Consider the following 11,314-nt stretch of genomic DNA (forward strand, 5'->3'; position numbering starts at 1 on the left):
GTACAAAGAGCTCGTTTCACATGGAGTTTGTAATTGTACGTGATCCGGCGTTCTCGAGCCGAGGGAGGGAGGGAGGGAGCGCGGAGGAACATGAGAGAGAAAGACGAGGTCCTCTGCGTGTTTTATCTGGGTCCCCGGAGAAAAGGATTATGGGGCTGGGATGTGGTGTAGGGCTCAGTCTTTCCGGGTTTGATCACACTACTGCCAGCAGCGTTAAGCAGCACAAAAACAGTGCGGGTCAGAACCGCCTCTCGCTGCTCCTCTCTTTTCGTTTCTCATCTCCTTTCTTTGCACAGTCTCATCCTCTTCTTTTTATCTCTCTCACCATCACTCATACTCTCTTTTTTTCTCAGTCAGGCAGCCCAACACAAAATACACACACACATACACACACACACACAGCTCCAGTTTTGATCACCAGGCAGTATCTGCTCTCATATGGATTAACTGGCAACGGTTTTAACGTTGGAATCGCTTCATGCCAGAGCATGCTATTTTATTCAGACTAATGAGCCCAGAGAACTCTCACTTCCCTTGATAAACTTGATGCATTTTTAACAGACACAAGTCTTAAAACCCCAAATCCCCTGATACATCGGCAGCTCACTAACGTGGCTCAGGCCACTGGCCTCATATGCCAGGCTGCACTGAGCAATAATTGATTCCTAACCCTCCAATACTAAAGATCTATTGTACACATACACATGCAAACACACACGCACGCACACGTGAATGCATATCTTAGAGCTCATTGCTGCATTGTCTGATTCTTCATGTCACTCACATGACAACCCGGGATCAGTGCAGTGATACATCAACATCTCTCTGAAAACGTGTGGAGACCGTGGTCCAGGACTAAAGGAGCTACAAAATGACTGAGCAGTTATGTACAGGCCATAAAATGCCCCCTCATGATGCTCTCTATGCCAAAACCTTCCTTTCCCAAACTCCTCAGCACCCTCCCGATCCCGGCCCATCACGGTTGATTAGAACTGAACTGAGCGGCACATCAAAACAGCAGCCTGGTGGACTCACCCCTAATTGGGGTGATGTGGGGTTGCACAATGCGAGGGTGATGACAATGCTGACCCGGAGGGAGAGCTAGCTGTATCTACTGGTGCACAATTTCATCAACCACATATGCACCACAGCTGCACCGGGGGGCGGGGGCACAATGTATTCAGTTTCTGTGTTTTATTTCACCCTGGTAAGAAATGCAACAGTTTAGGAATAAGGCTGGTGATAATCTATGCTTTTTTGATGTTCCCTGAAAAGACCAGACCATGTGTATTAATCCGCGGTGGAAAGTAGTCCTGTAGAAATGCACAATTTACTTCTGTTTGAGGATTGTTTGCTAAAAGTGACAGTGCCCAGGTGTTTTGGGAAATTATTTAACCTCTTAAAAAAAAAAGGAAGACTATATATTTGTGACCTGTTTTTAAAGCTTAACATTTTAAGTAGGAACATATGGACACGGAGCCAAGTGTCGCAGACGGGATAAGTCAGAAAGTATCGAGAGACGGGCTAATGCGTTGTTGATTTTGTTCATGGGATTTGTTGGAAATGAAGAATAACGGCAACCTTAAATATCAAGAGATGCAAAATGTACGTTCCCAGAACAACAGAAATCCTGATGGGCCTTTATTCACAGCAGACACAGGGACATGTCAGAGTAGGAATTCATCGTAAAATAAATGATGGCCGTTCAGTGTTTCAGGGTCCTGATATTGTCCTCACAGGTTTGTGTAGAATGAAGCCATTGTTGATATTATTAGTAACAACTGTGCTTTTCCTACTGCGGTAAGTCAAAATGTGTGCTGTGAAAAAGGCCTGTGGGTGAGGTTAGCTGCCTGTCCAACCACTAACAACCCAACATGAGCACCGTGACTAACTTCACCTTGAATGTCAGCGCCGCAGCAACAAAGAATTGTGTGTAAATTTTTTAAAATCAAAGCCTCGGAGTTTAAATATTCATCGCGTCTGAATAGGTCACTGCCTCTATTTTGAGTGTGAGGCAGACAAAGTAGAACTCAGCGCGGGGAGATGGCTGCTCCCTGTTTGCCTGCGACGCCGCTCATGTCAGAGACAGACACCGTGCAACACTGGAGTCCCCCGACTGCAACGGTTTCCATCCATGTGCACCAAACACATCATGCTCCAAATCTCTGCTGCTCGCAGTGTTATGTGGCTTTAAAATAGCACGTGTTTGTCCCAGTATAAACATGCTTCAAAATGGGAAAAAAATGCCCTGGTTTTGAAGGTAGAGAGCTGCAGCTGCAGAATGTTTTGCTCTTAACATCATTTATTTGTCTTTTCTATTCATCACAGTTGCGTCTTTTTTTTTCTTGTGCAGTGTAGAAAATTAATATCCTGCTTCACGCTGAAAAGCCACAGAGAAGCATTAAAGGTTTTAACTTTTAAATGACACACCACACATAATCTCAAATTTTAATGCTGATTTGAGGGATCACGCTTTATATTAGTATGAACCATTTTCCAAAACACACAACAATACAGATATTTTGAGTATTTTCGTTATCCCAGCTTGTAGCCATTGTTTCAGCTTGATAGAAAGAGGTTACTAAAACAATCCTGCTTGAGATGGTGATCCATCACAGTGAACATGTAGCTGCATTTTTTTTAAAAGCTCTTCCCTCTTGGTATGTTCAAGAAAGCTCCAACACTCTGTTAAACAGCCTTGTATTTACAAGCTATGTTGTTGGAAGATCACACAAAGTGCACATTAATGTTGAGAAGTTAGTTTCCTGCATTAAAAATTGCTGCCTCGTGGCTGGCAGCCCAGCAACTGATGTTTCCAGAGCTTCCAACAGCCACTTGAACACACCAACAAGAAAGCTTTTTAAAATATTACCAACTTCCTACTGTGTTTTCATGCATTTATAATTTAAGTCTGGCAGAAATAAAGTTTTCCTAAATGTTTATTGTGATTACCGAACTGAAGCAGGTGTCAGGTTGAGTTGAGTTTCATAGCGAACAGTATAGTGAAGTAAATGGAAAACAAAGGCTATCTGGAAGACACTGACATTTAACACTGCTGCCCTACATTGTGATGTATTACAGACTAATAATGAACGATGGTAGCGTTTCTCTAAGTGTCCTGGCTTTGGTTTCTCCCGTGCAGATGGCTACACCACAGATGATATTGAGTTTTACTGGCGAGGCGGAGACGGCGCCGTCTCTGGGGTCGACAGAATAGAGCTGCCACAGTTCTCTATTGTCGACTACAAACTCATCTCCAAGAACGTGGTCTTCTCTACAGGTAAATGACGCAACAGTCAACTTTGTTTTCGGTCCTTTGACTTTGTAGTAGCAGCTGTTCATGTGCAGTGGCTGCTATGTTGAGCTGAAAACAGTTTGTTAGGAAAAGGGACAGTCACTGTAAATGAAAAACATTGCATATGACCTAGTTTTATTTTTAACATTAAAATGCATACACACAGAAAGACGTCAGTATTGGAGACAGATGTGGCAGGGCTCCTTGGTGTCAAGGAAAATATAGCTATTAGTGGGTGTCATTGAGGAAAATCTATTTCTATCCCACTTCTCTATCTCTATGTGTCTCCTTCAGGTTCCTACCCCCGCCTGTCCCTCAGCTTCAAACTGAAGAGGAACATTGGTTACTTCATCCTGCAGACATACATGCCTTCCATCCTGATTACCATCCTCTCCTGGGTCTCCTTCTGGATCAACTACGATGCCTCAGCTGCCAGAGTCGCCCTGGGTAGGATTGTCTCGCCGCTGCTGAACAGTGACCCTGGGAAATAACACAAAGCTAAATGATAACAAACCTTGGAAAAGAGCCATTTAACATGCACTGAGCCTTTTACATCTATACATTATTGTGTCTGTCACGAGTCTGGTCTCTTGTTTTGGTTCTTTATTTTCCCAGCATTTGCCTTTTTTTTTTTTTTCTCATTAGCTCTGAGCACGTGAGTGATAGCAGTGTGTGTGATAGGATGCCTGGCTAAATGTCTGTTGTTCAGAGATGACTATATGCATGACTCATGCAGAGCGAGAAGCGCTGCAGCTCGACCTTGAAGCGCGCTGTCTTTCTCTCTGCCTGTCTGTCTGCCGGAGCCTCTCATTGGCCAGAGATTGTAGCTTATCAGAGCCGAATCCAGCTAAATTACAGCCAAACGAAAAGTGGCAACATTTGCTAAAATGCACCTTGCACATTAGAGTTAATGTTTTTACACCAATGTCAAACTACCACTGATCCTAAAACGAGATGCCACAAAGCTCCCTTTAGTGCTAAACTTGGGTATGACAGGGCAGAGCAGCAAGGGAAATGGCTTTGAGCTTTATGTGTGTCGTTCTTGTCACACACCATTTGTTTTCTGAAGTGGGACACATGCGGGTTGGAGCCCCAGACGGAGCATTCGGAGGGTAACGTGATTTAAAGATGTGCCTGCTCTCAGCGTCCTGAGAACGTGCAGCGAGCGAGTGAAGCCAATGAGAGACGAGGCTCCATGCTACAGTGACACTGCTGGCTGCTGGGTTATTTATAATACGTGTGAATCTGACCAAATGCAGATTGTGCATGCAGATGACTAATGTATCAAACACAATGCATGTATGTCAGAAAAACAGGTGAATCGTGCTGTGACTAATAGCAGATGTTTACAGTGATGCTGCTTTTTTATATAGCCTACAGTTTGCTCTGTGTCCATCTGGATACATGATTGGATGCAAACATACACACACACACACACACACACACAGTCTCACTCTCAGGAGGCTTCGAGAGATCTTTTTATCCATATGGGTTCACATTTTTTCAGGCTGGTCTGTTTACTATGAATAAACACGTATAATGTTCATAAGGATCATAAATGCTTATATTCACAAGCACATGCCCACATTCTTTGAAGATGTCCACCTGATCTCCGTTACTTTGATGTGCATTCACTCCTCTCTTTATAACAGAAACTCGATAGTGGTACCTGATGTGGTACTACAGTAAAAGTCAGGAGAACACCAAAATCAGATGGATGCATCCTGTGGGCACCATGAATGTCTGTACAGAATTTTATCTTAGTCCATGCAACATCTGTTGAGATATTTCAGTGTGGACAAAATTAGTGGACCAACATTTCCATCCATAGAGCCATAATGTTAACTAACATAACTAAAAATGTAATATAACTGTTAGTCGCCTTTAAAAACTTCACTTTCTCTCTAAACGTGTGACTCCGCTGATCTCCAGGGATCACTACGGTGCTGACCATGACCACCATCAACACCCACTTGCGAGAGACGCTCCCTAAGATCCCCTACGTGAAGGCTATTGACATGTACCTGATGGGCTGCTTTGTCTTTGTCTTCCTGGCCCTGCTGGAGTACGCCTTCGTCAACTACATCTTCTTCGGCCAGGGCCCCCAGCGGCAGAAGAAGGCGGCTGAGAAAGCGGCCACGGCCAATAACGAGAAGCTGAGACCCGACCCCAACAAGGTACGTGTGCGGGGGAACTTCCCCTAGAGGTATCTGTGCTGTCGGTTAATGTGTCTGTTTGTTTCTGTGGCAGCAAATGACTTCTTCTCCTCTCAAGGTCAATGTGATGCTGTGATCAATGCTTGATGTCCTTTACCAGCACTCTTTACTCCTGCTCTAGCTCTCCGTTTCTCACTGGTTTAGCCTTGTGTATCAACTTTATTACTCAGACTAGGATCTGAAAGAGTGAATGCAGAAGCAATGACTGGCTTTTACTTTATCTCCATATTTCTGTGTCTCTCAAAGGACAAGGCGCCTCGGAAAAATCACTGGCTGTGGTGCCAAAGCCTTCCCTTTAAATCTGAGTCAGCTGCTAAAGTTGCAGGAACAACAGCGACATAAAAAAATAAAACACCCTTTCCTTCTGAGTGTGGCAAGCTACGATTTCCCCTAAGTAACAGTGCTGATTTTGTATGCTTGCAGTGGCTGGTGGGAAATGTAGTTCAGAGAGATGATGCTCTGTATGCCAGAATGAAACAGAGGGAAATTGACGCATATGACTCGATGTGGGATCCCATCTTTGTGGACGATGCCGCATTAGGACTAGGCGAGCAAAGAAATAAGGTACTGGAGGTTTTGAAAGTCAAAACTAACAATGTCATCAATCTGAATCAATCCAGATCAGAGGAAAATGCTGTAGTTTTTGTGCATTTCTTTGATTTCTATAGATTTTTAAGGCAACTTTGATCATCACTCCCACCATTGTGTTTTTCCCTCTCTTGGTTTGCTCTTCATGCATTTTCCTGACAAACATGGCTTAGCAGTTTGATTTCTGCAGGTATTAATTTAATCTTAACTTGGGCTGTATTTCTAAATTAATGGGAAATGACAAATATGGCATGAAAAAAAGAAAACAGTAGCTTCTCTTGACATAATATGATTTAGATAAGAACACTATACAATCTCAAAGGCAATTGATGAATCTCATAAAACTAAGTGAAGCAATTGAAAACAAAACAAGAAAAAAAAAAAGGATCGTCAGATACGAGAAAGAGATCATTTGCAGTTTGATGAATTGTGCCAAACTAAGTGGCTTCGCTTCAAAGTGAGTTACACAAAAACAACAAAATACAAATAGGCTCCATTTACAGCGGGACAGGATTGGATTAAAGGGACGTTTTTCCTCAGAAGTCAGGCTATGGATGAAGAATTGTTGATCCGAATTCACTTCCCACAACGTCTTTCCTGACCTGCCCCGTACCTTTTTAGCCTCTCCTCCATCTTTGCAAAGTCCTTACTATTTCTCTCAACCTTCTCCTGTCACATTTTTTTCCTTTGCTTTCTCTTTTTTTATTCAGTTTGTCTTGTGAATCGACAGAATTTTAACCAAACTCTGGTTGAAATTCTGAGATGACAATGAAGATTTCTCCATGAGAATTAGTTTGTGGAGTGCGTTGTGCTCTTCCAGGAATGTTATCTCATAGTCTTGTGGTCGTATTTATCACTCAGATATTTATTGACAGATGATCAATAATTTACGTAGTGCTTTTAAAGTGCTTAAAATTTTTTCTTCACTGTAAGTAACACTTTTTGACTCATTTGCATTACCCATTCTAGCACCTCATCAGTATTTTTTACACAGTGAATTACTTAATTATCATTATAGCTACACTTGTTTTGAATAATAATTTTACTAGACTTAGTTTAAAATTAAATACACTCTGAGATTTCCCTTTGGCAGTAACTTCTCATGGCTCCACCTGTTTTTACGCCCTCACACAGATGACTCCTGACGATAACATCCTGTTCAGCACCTTGGAAATGAAGAATGAGATGGGTGGTGCCGGGGATCTGTCCCGTGGCCTGGGAGCCCCCGGAGACCCCCGCAACACCATGCTGGCCTATGATAGCTCTACGCTGCAGTACCGCAGGGCAGCCATGGCCCGCCAGAACTATGGCCACAGCGCCTTGGAGCGCCACGCCCAGAAGAAGTCGCGCCTACGGAGACGGGCCTCCCAGCTCAAGGTGAACATCCCAGACCTGTCCGACGTGAACTCTATCGATAAGTGGTCCAGGATGATCTTCCCCACCGTCTTCTCCTTCTTCAACGTGGTCTACTGGCTCTACTACGTCCATTAAACCCGGCGGCGTCCGGTGGCCAGCTAATGGTGGCCATGCAAAGAAGAGGGGGGGAAGGGAGACGGGGCTTTAGGGGACATGAGAGAAATCGAGAAAGAGAGGTGAGAGATGATGTGAGTGAGAGAATGAAAGATGAACAGTGCAACAACTTTTTTAGCAGGTTCAGAAAAAGTGAGGAGAATGCAAAGACTTTTGGATGGACTGCAGCAGCACCCAACACTTCAGTCAGCAGTGACTCTTTTAGGATTTGGAAAACACCTTAAATCGACTGACAAACACTCGAAAAAGAAGAGCAAGTTTTAAAAAGACAGAAATGGTGCCTGTTCCAGAATTTCAATATATCACTAATATTTGTCATTCGTAGCTTACTCTCTGTGGATCAAATATTTATGCTTGTGTTTGCATATACTTTAAGGATTTGTTTTGTTTAGTATCTATTTACTTCGTAGCCGAGCTGTCTGCATCCAGGAAAGCTTTATAAATGATTTTAAAGGAGTCATCCTTGATAGTCTATTTTCCTATAATTACTGTATATCAAAAACATCCTTTAAAAGCATGCTTATGTTTGATTTCATTTGCATCTCAGTCATAATGATGATGGAGCGCAAAGCATTTTAGTTTTTACTAGTTGAGGTTAGTCTTACCATTTCGCAGCTTTGGCTTAGCACAGCCCACATGGGTGGATGGTTTGAGCATCGCTGGATGACAACAGGTGGACAGCAGGGGGCGCTCTTTTCTCTGGACATCCCTGTGGGGCTTTAACGGTGCCAGTGCTGAACAGAAAAAGCTTCCTCGGTTGTTGGAGGTCCCAAATTATCCGGTGAAAGAGCAGGACTGTTGGACACTGACGCTTTGGCCAAGTTTATGTTTTGCTTTTTGCTGTGCTGACAGAATCAAATCCATTTCACCACGTGGTTATTTATCTATTTATTTTTTTAAAGAGAACATTTGACTCCTCCGTACTTTCTGCCATCGTGTGTGAGGAGCTTCAGAGGAGGAGAATGGCTTTAACACGACTTAAGCTGGTGTAAGAACTTTGCTGATAGATGAGCTGAGTTTCATTGCAACCAGAGTTGCTGCATAAATATGGCAATCCACAATCATCATTATCAGTAGAATTGAATGATAGAAATATGATGCGTTTCATTGTGATTAGGTTTCTGTTTGGAAAAACTGTAGATAAACATAAATCATGTTTAAAGAAAAAGAGATGATTCATTTTTATAATTCAATACTCACATTATTGTGTAAATATTACGAATTTATTCTATTTAAATGGGTCTCTGTTGTTGTTTTTGCAGTTGAATTACAGATCAAATGTTCAATTCAGTCAAGAAAAAAGAAAAGAGCAATTTAACTGAGGAAAAAAAAGAAAACAGTTCACAACTTTGCTGACTCTGTACTTTTTGGACTTTTCTCTCTTTTCTTTCTTTTTAATGGACTCTAAAAGCATCTACTTGCTGAAACTAAAGCACTTCCAGACACCAGTGACTTTTGGGTCAATGTTTTGTTCTCCAGAAACGACTTAACAAGGACCCCACTATCCAGGCATTGAAGTCAGGCATATTTTGTACAAAGTTTCTGTAAATTCCAATTGTAATATTTCATAATGACTGTAAATATCTTGTGTAATGATTGTCAGCAATTATGAAGATGTATCTAAATTCAATTAAAACTCGATTCAGTCTATCACTTCAATAACAGAGTACACGGGTGGCGGTTTTATGTGTCCTGTATGAATGTGAGGCTGATTACTGAATGTCGGGCTTATGGCTGATTGAGTGTCTGAATGAGTGAGCGAACAACTAAACCCGACACAGGGAGCGAGTAGGCAAGCGAGAGAAGCAAATGTAGGGGTGAATAAAGAGATGTGAGGGCTGCAGCTGGGGACTATTGGCTGCATAATGGATGGAGAGGCAGAGGAGTCAGAGCCAGAGGCCGCAGTGGTGGTCTGGGCTGAGATGGGCTCGGCTGGGGTCTGAGCAGAGCCGAGCGCCGGCCCCGGCCTCAGGGGACATTAACGCAGAGAGCCATAGATATGGAGGCACTCTGTGGACTCAACTGTGGCCCGCTGGCTCCAGGGGCCAGAGCGCCTGCTACAAAAAAAGACAGGAGGAAAAAGAAAATAAAGGGCAAGAAAGAGAGCGATCCATCCATCCATCCATGCTTTCTCCCCCTCGCTCAGCAAACTGACTGCACTCTGCACTCGCTTCCTGACCTGACCACTGTTACAGCCCTTAAATGGATGCTATTGAATATTTGATGGTGCAAAACACTGAATATTTAATATTTAAAGAGGGATTTTGTTATAACAGGGACTAATGTGCAGCTAACGTTTGATTTTGAACCAAGAGCAACACAGGGACACAATGAGATACCGATGCACGGAAAATGTTTTAACTGGGGAAATATCTGATGAAGATTATGAATTAGAAATAAGAATATAAACAGGAAATAAGGATTTTGAGTTGGTTAAATAGTTCAGCTCTGCTTCAGACACACAGAGAACCTTAAATATGCAGCAGTGGTCTTTACTCATTGAGCTCAGGAAAAAGGAGGGCAGTAACACGTAACACAGAGAGAGGGGTTCACAGCAGGAGTTTGTTTTTTTCTTAAGTAATAGAAGAGACCAAACCATGCTCTGAGTAAGACTGCACATGGCTCGTGAGTGTGTGTGTGTGTGTGTGTGTGTGTGTGTGTGATGCTTCTGGTGGTGAAAGTGCAAAATGCAAAACTACCTAAAAAAGGGAAAATGGTGTAAAAACTGATGTAATGCGACATGTAACCTTGTTCCAGGTTCCTCCATGCATCGGTAAAAATCAAATCTACATTACTGTCCCCCCCCCCCCCCCCCCCCCCCCCCCTCTGTATAACAGATGTATTATCTCACTATAGTAGACAGATGGTTTGTGCTAAATTGGTTCTCTCTCATTTCCTCTTTTCAAAAAGGGCATTAGTGTTGACATGTAAGAGAGGGGGGAAAAGGCAGATGCTTTCTACTTTGTAGTGTTTCCATGTCACTGGAGTAATTAGGAATGCACAGACCTCTGCTCTGTGGAATCGTGTGTGTGTGTGTGTTTTGTTTCCAAGAGTGTGTCTTGTTTTTGTGTGTGTGAGAGAGAGAGCACATTGTGGACTCACAGCTGCGCCACTGTGCAGTCGGCATGCTAGCCAAGCCAAACCCAGCCAGAGCTGACTGGGACGGGTGAGAGGGTGAGTCTGGCACACTGGCGTCACTCCCCTCCCCTGCTATACACGTATCTGATGGAAAAACACGCTGAGCTGCCAGGAGAGATGAGCCTGCCTGTGTCAGCTGTTCAAGGACAAAACAGGAAATCATTTCAAGTTCCGACTGTTAATAAATCACCTGCAAGTTCAAGCATGGAATCTTTAAAAAAGAGAAGGAAAAGAATTGTCCAATAATGTCTCTATGCTGTGTATTAAATACTAACCAGGTACATGTAATTTAATTAATTTGGTTCAAATTTGATTTGATAAATGAGTGAACCAGTGCATATTTGGCCTGTTTAAACAGGTTCGGTAGCCTGCTCTGGAAAAGACAACATATGTCAACATGAGGAAGTGGAAGGCATCCTACATGCATGCCATCTGTGCAAGAAGCTGCTTTGTTGTAGTCCATCATAGGAAGGAGTCTCACACACATACATGTAAACAGATTCACTTGACCAATTCTGCACCATCAACTTGAAAATCAAAAGTGAAG

At 42.9% G+C, this 11,314-nt stretch overlaps 1 protein-coding gene across 3 annotated transcripts in view; it reads left to right on the forward strand.

Moving 5' to 3' along the window:
- Positions 1–9,125, forward strand: part of gabrb2a (gamma-aminobutyric acid type A receptor subunit beta2a) — a 29,799-nt gene extending 20,674 nt beyond the window's left edge. The window contains exons 6-10 of one of the 3 annotated variants that reach the window (XM_041048538.1): positions 3,143–3,280; positions 3,590–3,742; positions 5,228–5,472; positions 5,935–6,075; positions 7,234–9,125. In XM_041048538.1, the coding sequence (XP_040904472.1) occupies positions 3,143–3,280; positions 3,590–3,742; positions 5,228–5,472; positions 5,935–6,075; positions 7,234–7,590 (1,034 nt within the window). In that variant the 3' untranslated portion in view covers positions 7,591–9,125. Of the gene's footprint in view, positions 1–3,142; positions 3,281–3,589; positions 3,743–5,227; positions 5,473–5,934; positions 6,085–7,233 lie in introns of all 3 variants that reach the window. The other 2 variants (XM_041048536.1, XM_041048537.1) reach the window with 2 other exon arrangements.
- The last annotated feature ends 2,189 nt before the right edge of the window (positions 9,126–11,314 follow it).

This window comes from Toxotes jaculatrix, chromosome 10 (assembly GCF_017976425.1).
Source record: "Toxotes jaculatrix isolate fToxJac2 chromosome 10, fToxJac2.pri, whole genome shotgun sequence".
In the NCBI taxonomy this organism is placed as follows: Eukaryota; Metazoa; Chordata; class Actinopteri; family Toxotidae; genus Toxotes; species Toxotes jaculatrix.